General features: G+C 47.2%; 1 protein-coding gene across 2 annotated transcripts; it reads left to right on the top strand.

The window, feature by feature from the left end:
- Positions 1-331: 331 nt before the first annotated feature.
- Positions 332-19,873, top strand: KPNA6 (karyopherin subunit alpha 6). Of its 2 annotated transcripts, none has more exons than XM_021539437.3 (14): positions 332-399; positions 6,960-7,069; positions 8,550-8,645; positions 9,576-9,675; positions 9,944-10,038; positions 11,425-11,556; positions 11,742-11,830; positions 13,095-13,194; positions 13,897-14,060; positions 14,702-14,780; positions 14,864-14,989; positions 16,289-16,416; positions 17,399-17,577; positions 18,383-19,873. In XM_021539437.3, exons 1-14 carry the CDS (start codon positions 396-398, stop codon positions 18,565-18,567), a joined length of 1,587 nt encoding a protein of 528 aa, XP_021395112.1. In that variant the 5' UTR covers positions 332-395; the 3' UTR covers positions 18,568-19,873. The 2 variants fall into 2 exon arrangements, with proteins under 2 accessions (XP_021395112.1, XP_085415871.1); XM_085559745.1 differs by lacking the exon at positions 332-399 and adding an exon at positions 681-736.
- Positions 19,874-20,108: the final 235 nt, after the last annotated feature.

Genomic DNA, 20,108 nt, shown 5'->3' on the forward strand with positions numbered 1-20,108 from the left:
TGATAGGACACGGGTGTCAGGACACGACTTACAAAGCACGAGTGGCAGGACACGGGTGGCAGGACACGAGTGGCGGGACACGGGTGCCAGGACACGAGTGGCGGGACACGACTTACAAAGCACGAGTGGCAGGACACGGGTGGCAGGACACGAGTGGCGGGACACGGGTGCCAGGACACGAGTGGCGGGACACGACTTACAAAGCACGAGTGGCGGGACACGGGTGGCAGCCGGGCCGCGCCGCCGGTGCAGTTCCGCCGCCGCCCGCTGGGGGCGCCCGGCGGCCGCTCCGCGCGCACAGCTTTGGCCCCGCGCGGCCGCCGTCGGGCCCGCGCCCCTCCCGGTGCCGCCATATTTTGGCCGCCGCCGCCGCCACCGGAGCCGCCGCCGCCGCGATGGGTGAGGGCCCTGAGGGGCGGGCGCGGCCCGGGCAGCTCCGGGCACGGCGAGGGGATGGCGTGGGGCCGGAGAAGCCGCCCCGAGGCCGGGCGGTGCGCGCAGCCCGCCCGCCCCGCGCCGCCGCCGCCGCCGCCCTCGCCCCTCAGCGGCGTCCCGGGCGCTCCTGAGGGCGGCGGGGCCGGCGCGGCCGCTGAGTCACGGCGGGGTCGCTGCGGGGGCCTGGGGGGGTCCTCGGGGGCTCCCGGGGAGGGCGGCCCGGGGGCTCTGAGCGCTGAGGGCAGCGCCGGCCGCGCCTCCGGGGAGCTCCGGGCTGGGCGGGAGCTGCGGGGCGTGAAGGGTGAGGCAGCCCGGGATTGGGGTGAAATACCGCGGGTTTGGGGGTGCCGGGGTGAAATACCCCGGGTTTGGGGTGTCAGGGTGAAATACCCCGGTTTTGGGGGTGTTTGGGTTGAAATACCCCGGGTTTGGGGGTGTCGGGGTGAAATTCCCTGGCTTTGGGCGTTTCGGGGTGAAACAACCCGGTTTTGGGGGTGTCAAAGCGAAATACCCTGGGTTTGGAGATCCTGGGGTGAAATATCCCATTTTTGGGGGTGCCAGGGCTGCAGTGCCCGGCTTTGGGGGTGTTTGGGTTGCAGTACCCCGGGTTTGGGTGTGCCAGGGCTGTAAGACCCCGAGTTTGGGGGTGTTAGGGTGAAATACCTTGGGTTTGGGGGTGTTAGGACTGCAATGCCAGGCTTTGGGTGAAATACCCTGGGTTTTGGGGGTGCTAGGGTGAAACACCCCGGTTTTGGGGGTGCCAGGACTGCAGTGCCCGGTTTTGGGTGAAATACCCTGGTTTTAGGGGTGCCAGGGTTGCAATACCCTGGTTTTAGGGGTGCCATGGCTGCAGTGTCCAGATTTGGGTGAAATACTCTGGTTTTGGGGGTGTCAGGGTGAGATACCCCGGTTTTGGGGATGCCACGACTGCAGTGCCCGTTTTTGGGTGAAATACTCTGAGCTTGGGGGTGCTGGGGTGAAACACCCCGGTTTTGGGGGTGCCAGGGCTGCAGATTCTGGCTTTGGGTGAAATACTCTGAGTTTGGGGGTGCTGGGGTGAAACACCCCGGTTTTGGGGGTGCCAGGGCTGCAGTGCCCGGGTCCAGCTGGCGGGAGCTGTTGGAGCCCAGTTTTGGGGTGTCAGTGCTGTCACTTTGGGGTGTCAGCTCTCTCTGCTCCATTTCCATCCTCCCACAGCTGCTGGGGCTCAGTCCTGAGCTCCCCCAGAGCTCAGGGGTTCAGGTGAGAAATAAAAATAATATTTCTGAAATAAAAATCCAGCTCCAGCCCTCCGTGTCACTGGGCTGTCCCAAATAAATCCCAGCTCAGAGTTACCCCTTCCAAAAGTTTTTTAAAAATTCCTTTTATTTATTGAATTCCTTTAATTCCTGCAGATTTTTGGTTTGATGTGCCTGATGTGGGAGGTCCCAGCTCAGGGAGGAGGATTTTATTTTTTAATTTTTCTTTAATTTTTTTTTTTTGAGGATTCCTATAAGAAGACAGAGTTTGAAAAGATGAGTTGGAAAAGCCCAGCCTTGTAGCAGCCGTGTTTTCATTAAAATTGAGTGAGGATCTTCTGGAAATAAAGATTAAAATGTTTCCATTTTCCACCTGCAATGTTGTCTTTTAACCAGGGCTGCTTCAGAAGCTTCATGGCTTCAAAGCGGCAAGTTTAGGTTGGATATTGAGAATAAATTTTTTCCTGTGAGGGGCTGGGATGGATTTCCCGGAGAAGCCCAACCAGGTTGGAAAGGGCTTGGAGCAGCCTGGGATGGTGGAAGTTTTCATCTCCTTCCAAACCAGGGATTCAGTGAACCTTCAAAAATACTCTGTGATCATTTAAAAATGATCATTTAAAATTTATTTCACTTATCATGATCTCACCAGGAGCTTTTCTGCCTCCTGAGGTGAAGTCAGTGACCAGTCTGTGTGTGGCTGCTGCACCTCCCAGCCCTGCACAGCTCGGAAATTTTAATTTATGGCTTCAGATGTAAAACCTGGGCTGGCAGCTCTGAGGAGAAAAATGTCCTGGGGCCTGGTGGGAATGGCTGGAAATTCTTGGGGCTGTTTTATGTGGAGCTGAGAAGTTTGTGCACAGGAGCTTCCCCTTCTTCCCACCCCTGTTAGAGCCGAATATCCTCCCTGTTTGAATTATCCTCCTGTAACTTTATTATTTTTAAACCAGCTAAGGTTGAGTGGATTTTTTTTTTCATGGTTTTAAATCATGATGCTGTTGGAAATTGTCATTTGCATGGCAAAGGAGGAATGAACTGATGACATCTTTAAATGCTTTTTGTTAGTGCTGCTTAACCCGTGGAGCAGCATTAATGCTCAATTCTCAATAAAACCCCCGTTAATGCTCAATTCTCAATAAAACTCCCGTGGCTGATGAATTTTACAGTTAATTGGCTGGTTTGCTTTGTTTGCTTTAGCTCAGCAGAGCAAACATGAACTTTGTCAAGGGGGAGAGTTTGATTATTAAAATCCTGTGAGAGTGAAAGTCCTGATTCCTTCAGGCTGCTGAGGTCCAGGTAAATCTGCTTAGCAAATCACACAGCCCTGTTTGTTTCTGAGGCAAAGCACGTGTTGGAAGGGATGGATTTATTGGAATTTCATATCCCTCTCTAATTATCTCTGAATGTTTCTGGTTGGTTTTAATTGGAACTCTCCTAGGTCGAGTTTGAGTGGATTCAGTTCAAGTTTTTCCCTGGTTTTGGGATTGTTCTCAGCTGACTCTTGTGCTTGATCAGTCCATTTTTTAAAGGAAATCAGAATGGATAAACCAGCTTGAAGAGGACTTAAAGCCCTCAAATTTTGGGCTGAAAAGATCAAAATGAGGAGCAGGAAGTGTTGAGAACTGGCCTGAGGAGTTGCTGCCTTCTTTTTCCAGCAGGGCAGGGACATTCCAAAAGAATTCCTAATCCTGTTTGAACCCTGGGGAATGGCAAACGCTGCCTGCCAGTGAATTTCCCCCCAAAGAGAAATTTTCCCCTGTCCCTTCCCCCTCGCAGCGCTGCACATTCCAGCGGTGATCTCACATCCCTGGCTGGGAAACGGGGATTTACCGGCACGGCAGCCCGGGACAACCGGGACAGGCACGGGGACAGCCCGGGACAGGCACGGGGACACGGCCACCCCCTCCAGGACACCTCTGCAGGAATTTTGTGCTGCCAAACACCCCTGGGAGAACAAACCAGACCTGCCCCGGTGTCACACAGCAGAATTTTGCTGCTTTTATAGCAGCTGGGGGAATTCCAGAGTTGTAGGCACAGCCAGAGTTGGGATTATTTGACAGAATTTTTTTTTTTTGTTGTTTAGTTGCTCTCCTGTTTAGCTTCATTTCTTGTGTCTTCTGAAGTAAAAAAGTGAATTTTTTTCCTTTCTTTTTTTTCTATTAATTCGTTGCAAAACTATTGGTGACAGTAAAAAAAAAAAAAGTGGTTTTAACTGATTTCTGCTAGCAGCTCAGAGCTGTTCTTTTACACATTAATTCAACTACTTTATGTAGTTATTAATTTGATTTCTATTTAAATAGTACAGATGATTTAGTCTTCTTTTTGTAGGGTTTCAATTTACTTAATAAAGTTGTCCTGGACATTTTTTTTTTTTTCTAGAAGAGTCCTCTGGAGATGTTAATGATGGGAGAATCCTCTGGGATTTCAGGGAATTGGAGATATATGAGGAATGAGGTGAAACTCAGCAGTTCGCTCCATTTATTTTGTTGCAATTTGTCTAATTTAGAGGAGTTTAAATTATAAATCACCAACTTTATCCCCATCCCAGGGAAAAGTTGGGTGGGAAGGGCCTTTGGAGGTCACCTGAGAGCTGGGAACGTCCCCAGCAGGCACCAAGTGGCATTTTAGTGCTGCTGAAGTTCCTCAAGTGTATTTATTTACACTTGCATAATTCCCCAAGCAGGGAGCAGCTGTCAGCCCTGCGAGCGTCCAGAGCCACCTTTGGAAGATTCCCTGTGGAATATTCCCTGTGGGAAGGGACATTTGGGCTCCAAAAAGAGCCCTGGCCCTGACTCAGCAGCACAAATCCTGCAGTGACTCAGCTCCCAGGGTTTAATCAGCAGTGAGGAAAACGTTGGAAGCAAATATTGCATGTTTTACAGAAAATTGGGAAGAGGCAGGCTTGGATTCCCCATCCAGGAGCTGTTAGAGTAACAGCTCTGGAATTACATTTTCCTGCTGTGGCTTGTGCTGGATTTACAGGGATTTGAGTGCCCTGCTGAGCCTTCAAAGTCAAACTTTCACCCCGTTCTTCCTTTCTTTTAAGTGGGAAATACCTTCTCATCCTCCTATTTATGAGTGTGGCAACTTGGGCTCGTAATTCTTTGACAGCTGGATGAATTTTTTTCCCCTCAGTGAAGGCAAGAGGTGCCAAATTTCTCCCAGCTCCTGAAGGGGGTTTCCTTTGCATTCCTTTGCACAGGAAACTGGGAAGGTGTTGTTCAATTCCATCCTTAAGTTTGAAATGCAAATACTGGGGATTTTTTTTTTTTTTTTAATTTTTAATTTTTTGCTGGAGCTGTGATTGATGTTCACTAATCCAGGGAGCAGCAAAAGGCACAACTTGGGGAAGTGGGATTCCTTAAGCAGAAGGGATGTTTTGTCCAAGCAGGATCAGAACTTTTTAAAATGGAATGAATTTTGCAAGATTTATTATTTTCTCTGAGTTCAGTAAAAGCAAATCTTTCCAGAGTCAAGTGAAAATCTGTGGCTGGAGTCTCTTCCTTAAGAGCAGAGAATTCCTGACAGCCCAGGAACTCCCAGACCCTGATAAATTTGGATTTGGGGATATTCCCACAGATGGAATTGGAGTTCAGAGTTGACACAAATGATGTTTGCCACTGAAACATTCCAAAGTCAGAATTTGTCCTGCTGTGTTTCATTCCATGAGTTTGGTGCTGCTGCTCACTGTGAGGTCCTGATCCTGCATTTCTCACACCCGTTGCCATGGAAATGGGGTGGAATGTCCCAAATCAGCATTCCCGTGCCTTTAAAGCACTGCCAGAGATGATGGGCTGGGAGAAAAAAAAAAAAAAAAAATGGAAATCATCTGCAGGAAGAAACTGTGGGAGAAAAACCAGGGAGTTTTGTGACATGCAAATCTTTGGGGTTTCCCTGCAGGATGAGAGAGACAAAAAAAAAAAGAAAAAACTTAAAGGTTTTGATGCTCTGGGAGGTAAAAAAATCTTAAAGGACGAGGTGCTGAGTGTTCCTGAGTCTGGCTTTTCTGGCACAGCTGAGTTTGGAGGCAGCTGAGCTGTCATGTGTCCCTTGGCTATTTTTGGGAGTGCCTGGTGATCCTGGGCATCCTCAATTCTCCTTCCTCCTTTTCTTCAAAACCACCTTTTCATTGGAGCCTTTGCTTTCCAAAAGGAGGATTCAGATTTTTAAGTTGTTTGGAGAACTAAGATGTCAGCTCTTACTCTTCCCTGTGGCTGCCCGAGCCACAGTGGGGTGGAAATACAAATAAAAATGCAACAGTGGTGCTTAAATACATGTTCTGAATGAAAATCTATATCTAGGTGACACCTGGCTATTGTAGGGTCAGATATAAACCCCTAAAGCCTGGAGGTTTGTCTCTTTTTTGGTGTCTTTTTAGCTGGTTTTAGGAAATCATAGAACTGAAAGTATTTTGTTTCCTCTCCTGTTAAAATATTAATTTTTTCCTGTTGTTTTCTCTCTCCTTAATAATGAGAAGCTGGATATTTGTATTTAGTAGGTGTTTTTCCTTGGGTTGGCTGTGGAGTTTTGGGTCTGACACTTCTCCAGTTGTTCTTGGAAGGGCTCCAGGGTGGCTGGAGGTTGTTGATAAGTGGGACTGAAACTTTGTGAGCCACAAGGCTGAGGGTGCCTCAGGCTTGAAATGAGGAGGAGATAAAACTGAAACTCCCTCCTGCCCTTAGCAGCTGGGGAAAAAACCCAAAAATACTTGTTTTCAAATGAGTTCTGGGCTAGTTGAGCCTCTGAGGTTTATCCTGAGAAAGGATAAACAAATTATCTGTGCAAATAATGTCAGAAATGGGAGAGTTTGGGGAATTTTTGCCATGCTCAAAGCAGGGGGTTCCGGCTGGGGCAGTCAGGGGTTGCCATCCTTCCCTGCTTCAGTTACAGCTTGGCCCTGGCTGCCTTTAGCTGTGCCAAAAACTGGAGTGTCCCTTCCCTGCCTGGGAGGGGATAAAAACAGACTGGGAGGGAAACTCTGCAGGAATCGGGTTGGAATTGCTGCATTTGTCAGCTCTGAAGCAGCAGCAGAAGTAGGTCAGGCCCTGAACACCTGGTGGGACACAGTCCTGCCCCTCACCAGAGCTCCACGCCTTCACTCTGCTGGGTTTGTGCTCTCTGGGAATAAACATCTGGGGAAAAGTGCTGGTAGCAGGGAAATAAAAATTTCTGCTGAAAACCAAAGGCACTCAGAGTAAATAAATGTACTCCATCTGGTTATCCCACACGGGGAGGACACACAGGAGCAGTGGCAGGCGCCCTGAGGCAGAATTCCTCCTGTTTTCACAGAAAACTATCGAATGAAGAGCTACAAGAACAAAGCCCTAAACCCCGAGGAGATGCGCCGGAGGAGGGAGGAGGAGGGGATTCAGCTGCGCAAACAGAAACGGGAGCAGCAGGTATCCCCCACCTGGGGCAGCCCTCACACAGCCCAGCCTGCTGGAACTGCACGGATCTGGGCATTAAAGTTTGTTTGCAGTCATTTTTTCCTGTTCTGACATCTTGCAGCAGGTACCTCACCCATCCAGGGCAGCCTCACACAGCCCAGACCACTGAAACTGCAGGAATCTGTGCACTGAAGTTTCCTTGCATTTTTTTTCTGTAACACACAGCCCAGACTGCTGCAGTCTTTAAGGATCTGTGCATTAAAGTTTGTTTGCAATCGTTTTTTCCTGTTCTGACATCCTGCAGCAGGTACCTCACCCACCTGGGTCAGCCCTCACACAGCCCAGACTGCTGAAACTTCAGGGATCTGTGCATTAAAATTTGTTTGCAATCGTTTTTTCCTGTTTTGAGATCCTGCAGCAGGTAGCTCACCCACCTGGGACAGCCCAGACTGCTGCAATCTTCAAGAATCTGCATTAAAGTTTGTTTGCAATCGTTTTTTCCTGTTCTGAGATCCTGCAGCAGGTCACTCACCCACCTGGGACAGCCTGGGTCAACCCTAACATAGCCCAGACTGCTGCAATATTCAAAGATCTGGGCATTAAAGTTTGTTTGCAATCATTTTTTCTATTCTGAGATCTTGCAGCAGGTAACTCACCCACCTGGGGCAGCTCTCACACAGCCCAGACCTGCTGGAACTGCAGGGATCTGTGCATTAAAGTTTGTTTGCAATAATTTTTTCTGTTCTGACTGAGATCTTGCACAGGTAACTCACCTGGAGCAGGTGGTGTCAGCCCTAACACAGCCCAGACTGCTGGATTCTTCAAGAATCTGCATTAAATTTTATTTGCAATAATTCTTTCTGTTCTGAGATCTTGCTTTTTTCTTATTTTTTCTCTGGACCCAGCTCACATGGACAGCTTTTCCAAGCATTTTATTCTTGAGCTACTCAAGGGTTGGTTTGTTTTTGTTTTTTTTTGTGTTTCTTTTTTATTTTTTGGGCTTTTTTTGTTCATAGATCCTTGATTTTAAAGCCGGTGGTGTTTTTAAAGATTATGTGAACAGGATTATTTCCTGGTGAAACAGGAAGAGCAAGTGAAAGTACGGCCTGCATGTATTTCTTAACCCTGAGTGTGTTTCTTTTTTGGAAGCACAAAGTGATTCCCAAGTGCTATGTCTGGAACTAAATATTTGCTTTATTAGCACCTTATCCAAGCTACTTTTTTTGCCCAGTTTTCCTGATTTTGGTCAAATTCTTCACTTGCCTTCCCTGGTGGCTCAGCTGTTTGTGCATTTCCATATTTGAGAGCAAGAATCAGCACTTAAACTTGTGTGCCAGACTAACCCTGAGAGTGCAGAGCTGCTGTTAATGAGTTTTTACTCAGGTTATCTTCAGTCCAGCAGGGATCTTGCTTAAGGAACAAGAATGTTGAATTTTTGGAGCCTGTTGCTTGTTGCTTTTTAATAACAATCCCTTGTTCTGGTCCCCACCAGCTCTTCAAAAGGAGGAACGTGGAGCTGATCAATGAGGATGACTCCATGTTCGACAGTCTCCTGGTGGATTCCTACGTCACTTCCACAGCCTGTGGGGTAAGGTACCCTCAGACAGAATTCATATTTTGGGTGGTGAGGCCCTGCAGAGATTCCCAGAGAAGCTGTGGCTGCCCCTGGATCCCTGGAATTAGCCCAGATTGGACAGGATTTGGAGCAACCTGGGATAGTGGGAGGTGTCCCTGCCCTTGGCAGGGGTGGGACTGGATGGGATTTAAACTCCTTCCAACCCAAACCATCCTGGGATTCTGTGCTTGCATGGAACTGACAAATTCCAATGCTTTTATTCCCTTACTTTCAGGAATCTTTGTGTAAGTTGGTGCAGGCAGCTGGAGCAGCCACAAACCCTTGGCTAAAATGCAAAGAGATTTATTCCTGGGGGGGAAAATTTCCTTCCTGAGGGGAGGGAAAATTTCCTTCCTGAGGGGGCGAAAAATGTCATTCCTGAGTGGGGGCAAAATTTCCTTCCTGAGTGTGGGGGGGAAATCTTGTTCCTGAGGGGGAAGATTTTGTTCCTTAGGGGGGGAAATTTAATTCCTGCATTCCTGAGGGGGGAAATTTCATTCCTGAGGGGAAGAATTTATTCCTGAGGAATCCAGAGTGACACCAATGGAGCCATGAGCCCTGCAAAGCTCAGCCCATGCCAAGGAATCAAGGGTTTATCAAGGGTTATTCCCATGCCAGGGAATCCCCATCCCACTGCTCTCTCTGGTTTATCAAGGGTTATTCCCAGCTGCATGTTCAAAATCCTCCTTCAGCATCCTTTTATTCCATTTTATCCCCTTTTATCCCAGTCCTCCCACCAGCATTGCAGATGTGAACTGGAGGAGTCAGCTCTGCTGGGATCCCCAGTTTGAAATCTTTGGATTTCTGGCTAAACCCAAATTGTAGGATGTCACGTCTGTGATGCCTGGAATAATCTCAATCTGAAATGAAACCTTTCCTCTGCTCTCCTCTGCCTCTTTTCAGGAGGGATTGATCACAGGAGAGATGGTGGAGATGCTTTTCTCAGATGACCCTGACCTACAGCTAGCAACCACTCAGAAATTCAGGAAATTACTCTCCAAAGGTAAAAATAACTAATCTCTGCCCCAGGATCCAACAGAGCCTGCCTTTTACAGGGGTTTGTCCACAAAATCTTGGCAGGCTGGGGGGAAAAAAATATCCATAATTGAGAAATGTGATAATCTTTTGTCTTGCTGATGATTGCCAGCTATGTGATTTGTACAGAAAATTATTCTGCCAAGCTGCGCTGATGAATTCAGACCAGTTTGAGATAATTTAATTAACACTTGAGGCTTGTTACTCCCCTGCATGACACTGCCTTGCTGTTTCAGAGCCAAATCCTCCAATAGATGAGGTGATAAACACTCAGGGAGTGGTGGAAAGATTCGTGGAGTTCCTGAAACGGAGTGAAAATTGCACATTACAGGTAAAGGAGAGTCTGTTGTTAATTCTTCAGGGTGTTGAGCTGTTTATCCTGTGAACCCACAGGTGCTGTGAGGAGAAAATGATATTTTGAACCCCAAAAATGTGCTCTATAGGAGAAGACAAAACTCATCTGTAATGCTCAGGCAAAAAAAAAAAAAATTAAATTGCTCTGAATTAAATTATTAGAAAAATACTGGCAAAAATTCCTTAATTCAGCTGCAGGAGAAGAGAATTTGCATTTCCTCTAGCTGATATTTCTGCTGCAGGAAGAAACTGTGGAGGAAAAACCTCCATTGCTGGAGGCAGAGAGGCCAGGGAAGGTTAGAAATGAGTTTGGCCAGTGCTGATCCTGCCTGGGTGGCTTCCTGAGATTCCTTCCAGCATGGCAATAAATCCTGGTTTCTTTGGAGACGTTAAAGAGATTTCCATACATGGAATTTAATCCAAGGTGATGACTGCTTTCCTCTTTCTCCGTGCCCTTTAGCCCCAGGTCATGGACAAAGGGGCTTCATTTCCAGGAAATGAAGGTGGAAATCTGGTTTTAAACCAAAAAAAAGTGGCAAAAGAAGGGAATTTCTGCTCAGCTTCCCTTGAACTCGCAGCATCTTTGGGATGTTGGATGAAATATAGAGAATTTTCTATTTTGTGTGTTCCTGCACTGTGTTTCTTGCTGGGAAATGGTTATGGAAGAGAAATGAGGTGGTGGTGATATCTCTTGCTCATCCTTTGAGGAGCTGTAGCTCTTTTATTGCTCAGGAACATAAAATCCTTTGAGTACTGAGGCATTCTCTTCCTTTCTCTCCCAAAACCTTTGCAGCAGAATTGTAGCCAGAATGTCATGAGAGCTGTTTTGCTGAATCAAACTGGTTTTATTCATTTATTTTGCTGAATCAAACTAGTTTTATTCTTTTATTTCGCTGGATCAAGCTGATTTTATTAATTTTACTGAATTAGGCTGATTTTACTCCTTTATTTTGCTGGACTGGGCTGATTTTATTCCTTTTTTTTTTTTGCTGGATCAGGCTGATTTTATTCCTCTATTCTGCTGGATCAGGCCGATTTTATTAATTTTACTGAATCAGGCTGGTTTTATTCCTTTATTTTGCTGGGTCAGGCTGATTTTATTCCTTTATTTTGCTGGGTCAGGCTGATTTTATTAATTTTACTGAATTAGGCTGATTTTATTCCTTTGTTTTGTTGGACCAGGCTGATTTTATTAATTTTACTGAATCAGGCTGGTTTTATTCCTGTATTTTGCTGGATCAGGCTGATTTTATTAATTTTACTGAATTAGGCTGATTTTATTTCTTTATTTTGCTGGATCAGACTGGTTTTATTAATTTTGCTGGATCAGGCTGATTTTATTCCAATTCCTCTCTCCTTTCAGTTTGAGGCTGCGTGGGCCCTGACAAACATCGCCTCAGGGACTTCCCAACAAACCAAAATAGTCATTGAGGCTGGGGCAGTTCCCATCTTTATAGAGCTCTTAAACTCTGACTTTGAGGATGTTCAGGAGCAGGTAAGGATCTCTCCTCACTTTGGGATTTCGGGGAGAAGCACATGTCCAAAATGCAGTGTTTAAATGGAGTGATCCCAGCTGGCTGCAGAGCGCAGATTGTCACCTGGAGTTACAGAAATTTGCTTTCTCAGCCCATCTCTCCCTGTCAGAAAAATGAAACTGAAGCTGTTGCTGTTTCCTTTCAGGCTGTCTGGGCATTGGGGAACATTGCTGGAGACAGCTCCGTGTGTAGGGATTACGTCCTGAGCTGTGCCATTCTTCCTCCCTTATTAATGTGAGTAGCCATGAGCAGTTCTGGGAGTGCCACCCTACTAGGGCAGCAGTGTTGGAGGTGGGCCAACATCCCCTGGGAATCAAACCTGCTTCAGAGGAGTGGGATTCTGTGGATAAAATTCCTTACAGGGTCCCCTGGCACTGTGGGATTCCTGGGAATCAAACCTCTGGTTCTGAGTGGGATTCTGTGGATAAAATTCCTTACAGATTCCTTGGCACTGTGGGATTCCTGGGAATCAAACTTGCTTCAGAGGAGTGGGATTTTGTGGATAAAATTCCTTGGCACTGTGGGATCTCTGGGAATCAAACCTGCTTCAGAGGAGTGGGATTTTGTGGATAAAATTCCTTGGCACTGTGGGATCCCTGGGAATCAAACTTGCTTCAGAGGAGTGGGATTCTGTGGATAAAATTCCTTGGCACTGTGGGATCCCTGGGAATCAAACCTGCTTCAGAGGAGTGGGATTCTGTGGATAAAATTCCTTGGCACTGTGGGATCCCTGGGAATCAAACCTGCTTCAGAGGAGTGGGATTTTGTGGATAAAATTCCTTGGCACTGTGGGATCCCTGGGAATCAAACCTGCTTCAGAGGAGTGAGATTTTGTGGATAAAATTCCTTACAGAGTCCCTAGCAGTGTGGGATGTCCCTGGGAATCAAACCTCTGCCTCAGAGGAGTGGGATTTTGTGGATAAAATTTCTTACAGAGGTCCTGGCAGTGTAGAATTCTTGGGAATCAAACCTGTGCCTTAGAGGAGTGGGATTTTGTGGATAAAATTTCTTACAGAGGTCCTGGCACTGTGGGATCCCTGGGAATCAAACCTGCTTCAGAGGAGTGGGATTTTGTGGATAAAATTCCTTTATGCTGCTCTGGGGTGCTGCTCCTTCTGGTGTCCCTCAGCTCCCGCTCTCTGCTTGGGATTTTTTGGGTTTAGAGTAAGATCAGGTCTCTCACACCACCTCCCTCAGCGTGGTGATAACACAGTTCTGTCAGGCCTGGGCTCTGGTTGCTCTGGCAAGAATTAATCTTCATCCCAGCCTGGAAAAATGTGAGGCTTTGTCCCAGTGGCTGCTTTGGCTGCTCCTGGTGTCAGCCTGGCTCCTCACCCCACAGCTGAGCTCAGACTGAGCAGTTTGTGTCACTTGGTTCATGGTGATGACTGGGAGTGTCTTCCCGGGCTGAACTGGAGCTAAATGTTTTAGTTTTAATTCCTTTGGTTCCCTCTGCTTCCACATCAAGGACAGTAATCCCTGGTAATTCTCTGTTCAGGCTCCTCACCACGTCCACCAGGCTGACAATGACACGAAACGCTGTCTGGGCCTTGTCAAACCTGTGCAGAGGGAAGAGCCCACCTCCTGAGTTTGATAAGGTGAGAAGAAATGCCCTGCTGGCATCAGGTGATGGGGAGACACCCAGTTAAGAGTTTTTCTGGGTTATTTTGGGCTGTAGAACTCGAGGAGGGCACAGGATGAGGTTTTTCCTGCTGAGGTTGATCTGCATCTTTAATTTTTCCCAACCTTTCTGCTGCACCCCTCAAATAAAGGACAGGCCCAGGCTTCCCTAGAAAGTTTCTCTAAACCATTTTCTTATGAAATCTGGAATTTTGAGGCTTAAGTTATGACCCACTGGAAATGGGAATGCTGAAAACCAAAACTCCTTGTGAGCTGTGGTATCTTCCCTTTCCCTGTCCAGGGAACCTAACTAAAGGTCCTGCTGGCTTTTCAGGTATCTCACCTTCCTTTGGCAACACAAAAACACTTTAAATCAGCACGTTTTCACTTTTTAAAGTGAAACCTCACATATCAAAGGGGTTAAATCTAAATTGAATGTAAATATAGACCCACTTACAAATAATTGAGGTGAACTTGGTCTGACCACTGCGAGTCAGAAACGGAGCAGAGCTCTTTCACAGGAGCTCAGTGGAACCCCTCGGTGTCATCTGAGGTGGCTGTGGGAAGAAGGGCTCTGTGGCCATGCAGGACTTGAGCTGAGCAGTGAGCAGGAGGTGTTTGCCTGCAGCTCTGGTGGTCCTGGCCTGGTGACTAACCCTGGGTGGTGGCTGTTGTTGCAGGTGTCTCCCTGCCTGCCAGTGTTGTCCCGATTGTTGTTCAACAGTGACTCTGACCTGCTGGCAGACGCGTGCTGGGCTCTGTCCTACCTGTCCGATGGTCCCAACGAGAAGATCCAGGCTGTGGTGGACTCAGGGGTGTGCAGGAGGCTGGTGGAGCTCTTAATGTGAGTATCTGTCAGGAGATTGACTAATCCAGCTCTAAATCCCACCAAACTTCCCGTGCACCACGGGATCCAGGCACCTGAGCTGACCCAGGAGGATCTGGAGCAGCTGGAATTTGCTGGCTTGGCTTCCTGAGCTGAAGATTTTCCAGTTCTACTCTACACTGTGAAAAGATACCTGTGTTGGTATCAACATCTGCCCCAAAAATTACGAATCCATTGATAAAACAAATGTTATCACTGTAAATGTCTGAAATTCAACCTTTTTTTGAGCATAGGCTGACCACACAGACAACTGGGAAGAACTTTCTCTCTGCTTTCCCAGATTTCCTTAATGATTGCAGAATGTTGTGTGCTCTGGATGCCTGGTTATGAGGCAAATCAAAGAACAGCGGCTAGGAGAAATCAGCTTGTCTTTGTTTCTCCAAAATCTGTATGGAAAAGGGATTGGAGTCGGGATACAAAGCATCAAACTGTGTTACAGCTTTGTTTTCAGTGGCAATATGCTCAGCTTACCCCGAGTTCTGTGTGGCAGGGGATGGAATCCTAAGGAAATGGTGCAGATGGGATGATGGGGAGGGAACATGGTGAACATTCCAGCGATCTGATGGAGTTGGGTTTGTCTTTGCACAATTCTCCTGCAGGCATAACGATTACAAAGTGGCCTCTCCAGCTCTTCGAGCAGTTGGCAACATCGTGACAGGGGATGACATCCAGACCCAGGTGAGAGGAGAGGAATTTCCTGCAGGGAATGCAGTGCCTGGCACTGGTGATCTCACTTGTGCTTCCTTTCCCCCCCACAAAAGGTGATTCTAAACTGCTCAGCCCTGCCTTGCCTCCTCCATTTATTGAGCAGCCCCAAGGAATCCATCAGGAAAGAGGCGTGCTGGACCATATCCAACATCACAGCAGGGAACAGAGCACAGATCCAGGTACAGTCTCCCCCAGCCTGCCTGCAGCCATCCCACATTCCAAGCTCAGCATTAAGGATTTGCAGCTTCTTCCTTTCCCTGACCCTTAGAGGCTGGATTGGTTCATTTCTCTTATTCTGCAGCAAATTTTGCTGCTGCCAAACGACCTAAAAAATTAAGATGAAAATTAGGAATGGCAGCAGCACATGGACTCAACCCCATCCAGGTTGGATCATTGGAATTGGAGGAGATACAGCTCCTATTTCTCCATCCTCAATCCCTTGGAAGAGCTGGAGCTGGTTGAGGTTTAATTATCCTTTTCCTGACCTCCAAAGGGAAGCAGAGCAGAGCTTTCAGCATTCCCCCAGTATTGCTGCAATTCCAGGGATTCTCTGGAATCTGTGGTTGTTCCATACTATGGATGGAATATTATGTGTGATGGTTATGGAATATCTGGAATCTGTGGTTATATCTGGAATATCTGGTTATAGAGTATCTGGAATTCTCTGGAATCTGTGGTTATTCCATAATCAGTCATGATGGTTATGGAATATCTGGAATTATCTGGAATCTCTGGTTATTCCATAATATGGATGGAATATTATATGTGATGGTTATGGAATATCTGAAATCTATGGTTATACCTGGAATATCTGGTAATGGAATAACTGGAATTCTCTAGAATCTGTGGTTATTCCATAATCAGTCATGATGGTTATGGAATATCTGGAATTATCTGGAATCTCTGGTTATTCCATAATATGGATGAAATATTATATGTGATGGTTATGGAATATCTGGAATCTGTGGTTATTCCATAATCAGCCACAATGGTTATGGAATAGTTGGAATTCTCTGGAATCTCTGGTTATTTCATAATATGGATGGAATATTATATGTGATGGTTATGGAATATCTGAAATCTATTGTTATATCTGGAATATCTGGTTATGGAATAACTGAAATTCTCTGGAATCTGTGGTTATTCCATAACCAGCTATGGTGGTTATGGAATATCTGGAATTCTCTGGAATCTATGGCTATTCCATAATATGGATGGAATATTATATGTGATGGTTATGGAATATCTGGAATCTGTGGTTGTATCTGGAATTCTCTGGAATCTATGATAATTCCATACCCAGCACATCTGGTGATGGAATATCTCCTTTTAATAGGATTTGGCTGAGGAACAAACCACAGCAATCACTTCAGCTTGGGAAGTTCTTCACCTGGGGATGTGGAAGTGGAGGTTTCTTTCAGGAAACCTTTTGGGAAGTGCTGCCAATCCCAAGCCCTCTCCCTGCCCTCTCTTCCCAGGCAGTCATCGATGCCAACATCTTCCCGGTGCTGATCGAAATCCTGCAGAAAGCGGAATTCCGCACGCGGAAAGAGGCGGCCTGGGCCATCACCAACGCCACCTCGGGAGGCACCCCTGAGCAGATCAGGTATTCCTGAGCCTCCCCTCCTGGGCCACACCTGCCTGGGGTGGAATTCAGGCGAATTTCCAGGCAAAGGAGGAATTTGGAGAGATTCTGGAGAGTAACGGAGACAGGCAGAGCTGGCTGCTGGATGAGGATCCCAGATTTTCTCCATCTCTCTTTGGGTAGTTGAGGCTACATGTCCAAATGTAATGACAGATTAAATCCCAGTGTGGACTTAAGTCAAGCAGCACCTGGATTTCAAAAGTGGCTCAGGTCAGATATTCCCTGAGCCTCCCCTCCTGGGCCACACCTGCCTGGGGTGGAATTGAGGCAAATTTCCAGGCAAAGGAGGAATTTGGAGAGATTCTGGAGAGTAACGGAGACAGGCAGAGCTGGGTTGTGATTTCCTGCTGGATGAGGATCCCAGATTTTCTCCATCTCTCTTTGGGTAGTTGAGGCTACATGTCTAAATTTAATGACAGACTAAATTCCAGTGTAGACTTGATTTTGGCAGCACCTGGATTTTAAAAGTAGCTCAGGTCAGATATTCCCTGAGCCTCCCCTCCTGGGCCACACCTGCCTCAGTTCCTGGGGTGAAATTCAGGGGAATTTCCAGGCAAAGGAGGAATTTGGAGAGCAACAGAGACAGGCAGAGCTGGGTTGTGATTTGTGATTTCCTGCTGGATGAGGATCCCAGATTTTCTCCATTTCTCTTTGGGTAGTTGAAGCTAAATGTCCAAATTTAATGACAGATTAAATTCCAGTGTGGACTTAAGTTGGCAGCACCTGGATTTCAAAAGTGGCTCATTTCCTTAAAAAAAAAAAGATTTCTGAAAATAGGGCTGCATACAAATACAAATAAATGCATCAAAATTAACCTTGCAGAGCAGTAAATGTGTATTTTAAGGTAAATTTCTGGATTTTAGTTGGACTCCTTTGCTTTCCCAAGGAGCCAAGGTGATGCTCCTGAGCAGGCAGTGATGTTGGTGCTGCTCTCCCCCTGCAGGTACCTGGTGAATTTGGGTTGTATCAAACCCCTGTGTGACCTGCTGACTGTCATGGACTCCAAGATCGTTCTGGTGGCATTGAACGGGCTGGAAAACATCCTGAGGCTGGGAGAGCAGGAAGCCAACCAGAGTGGGACTGGGATCAACCCCTACTGCAGCCTGATCGAGGAGGCCTATGGTAGGTGGGGCTTTGGGCACTGCAGGGCTCTCTCGGCTGCTTTTCTGCTCTGTTGAAGGGTTTGTTATATTCCAAAATAGCCAATATTTGTTCCAAAATCTTTTCAAACTCATTTAGTGAGTGATGAGAAAAATAACTCTGACCTGGAGTCCAAGCTGAAAATCGTGCCTTGCACCAGGTGGGAGTATGAGCCAGAAATGAGCTGAGCTAAGTAAAAAGTGACACTTCTTGATCTAAAATTGCTCTGACTGTGCCCAATTTTACACTGGAAATCCAGGGAGATTTTGCTTTTCCCTGGAGTGATTTAATTTGCTGCTGATAGATTTTTTTTTTTTCTTGGTCCTGCTCTCGATGCTTTGAGGGAGGAACAAGTTCCTATTTTGGTCTGAAACTCCCTGTGAGCTGGCAGTGTCTGTTTTGCCCTCTCACTATGGAATATCTGGAGTGTCCTGATTCTCCCTGGAAGGATAATTCCTGGAATTCCTGAGGGTGCCCTGTGCATGGATGCTTTCTGTGCAGCGCTGGATGAACCGGGGCAGCGAGAGCTGGAGGCTCCTGGCACAGGCCCTGCTCCTCCTCCCCACCCCCTGCAGCCACCAAATCCCTAATTTTTCATCCCGCTGGAATTTGGGATTAGCCTGCAGCTGGGAGCACATCTGGATCAGCTAAACCTGAGCAGGGGCAGCTTTGGCACAGCTGGGTTTAGGCGTGGTTTTATTCTGCTCACAGAATCCTTTGGAGGAGGGAGAGGGGATTTCTTTGCTTCATCCCATTCCAATTTTTTTTTTCTTTTTTTCCTTCAAAGGTTTGGATAAAATAGAATTCCTCCAGAGCCACGAGAACCAGGAGATCTACCAGAAAGCCTTTGACTTGATTGAGCACTACTTTGGGGTGGAGGACGACGCGGCCGTGGCTCCCCAGGTGGACGAGAACCAGCAGCAATACATCTTCCAACAACCCGAGGCTCCCATGGAAGGATTCCAGCTATAATCCTGGGGGAAACCTCCAAAAAAAAAACCAACAAAAAACAAAACAAAAAAAAACCCAAAAAAACCCACCACAAACTTTCTGGAAAGTTTGGGAGAGCAGCTGCAGGTCCTGGCTGGGAAGGTTGGACACCCACTCCACCTGTTTGGGAGAACTCGACAAACACAGAGAGCGCCCGGTGCTGCCAGAGAAAAGGGGAATTTCTGCTCTTTGTTCCTTTGGGCTGCTGCTCACCTTGGTTTGGAGGCAGGGAGGACACACAGGTGACAGCTGGCACCTCTTGGTGGCTTCTTTTCATGCTGGTGTCTCCCCAGTGCAGTTTTTTACCTCCAGCCTTGGGTTGGGTGAGGACACAAGAGAGGAGGGAGCTGTTCTGGCCACAGTAATTCTGCAAAAACCTGGCTTGATCTATTTAAATTTTCTTTTTTTTTTTTTTTTTTTTTTTTTTTTGCACATGTTATTCTTTATTAAAGACTCTTTAATATGCCAAGAGCAAAATTTAGCCCTGGCCTTCCTCCTTCAGGTGGACAATCCTGGTGAAGCCAGGACCAGTTCCCTGATGAAAAATACTGAAAATGGACAGAAAAAATGAGAAGTTCTCTCACTGCTGGGAAGTTATTTTTTTTTTCCTGCTGCTTCCCTTTCTCTAGATTTTTTTTTTTTTTGAAGAACTGCTAGTTGTATTTCCAAGGATTAAAAAAGCAACAAGAGCCCAAAGATGGGAACTGGGGTGGAATTTTTGGAGCAGGAAGCACACAGCTGCTGTTGCACAGGTTTGGTTTGCATTGTACTGACTGATCTCAGAGCTCTGAAATGCTGAAACCCACCTTCATCTTTACTTGAAATACTTTATTTGCCATGAGAAACGTGGGCTGAATTCGGGGTTTTTCCTGCCTTGGGGTGGTTTTGGGGTGGAGGAAGGTTTGGCTCCACCTGCCAGCGGTGATGGGAGCTCCAACAGCACCAGGTTTTCAGGCTTACCTCCTGCTCACAGTCAGAAAATGCACATTTTACTTCCAAAAACGGCAAATCTCTGTATTTTTTTATAGCATAGATAGGGAAATATTTGTCCAATTGGGCCACAGAGAAAAAACAGAGGTGAAATTTCTGTGATTCCTGTAAATAAGCGCTGTGAGGCGGGCACGCCTGGAACCCCCCCGGCGCTGCTGCTCCTGCCGGTGAGCGCGGAGCTCCCGAGCCCCCGCGGCGCCTTTTGAGCCGCGATTTCGGTAAAAACAGAGGAGCAAACACCCGGTTCCGGGCTGCGGGGCCCTTGTTGTGGAACGAATAAACTCGGCCTGTGCAGGTGTCCGGTGTGGCGTGATGGGGGGACCGGGGGGCGCTCGGTGACCTTGGGAGGGGCCCCCGGTGCCCGGTAACAGCGGCGGCGCGCGGGGCCTGCTGGGAGTTGTAGTCTCCAGGCCGGTCGTGCGCAAGGCATGCTGGGAGTTGTAGGCAACTTTTTTTTCCCCCCCTCCTTTCTTTCTTTCCCTTCTCCTCCCGCCCTTCCTCCTCCTCCTCCTCCTCTTCCTCATCTGCTTTCC

Source organism: Lonchura striata, chromosome 23 (assembly GCF_050655825.1).
Source record: "Lonchura striata isolate lonStrDom1 chromosome 23, ASM5065582v1, whole genome shotgun sequence".
Taxonomy (NCBI): domain Eukaryota; kingdom Metazoa; phylum Chordata; class Aves; order Passeriformes; family Estrildidae; genus Lonchura; species Lonchura striata.

What these genes read in the sequence shown, in the direction of transcription:
- KPNA6 (XM_021539437.3), top strand. An exon ending in AACAGAAACGGGAGCAGCAG is followed by an intron (nt 7,070 to 8,549) that starts GTATCCCCCACC and finishes GGTCCCCACCAG; the next exon opens with CTCTTCAAAAGGAGGAACGT. An exon ending in ATTCTTCCTCCCTTATTAAT is followed by an intron (nt 11,831 to 13,094) that starts GTGAGTAGCCAT and finishes TTCTCTGTTCAG; the next exon opens with GCTCCTCACCACGTCCACCA.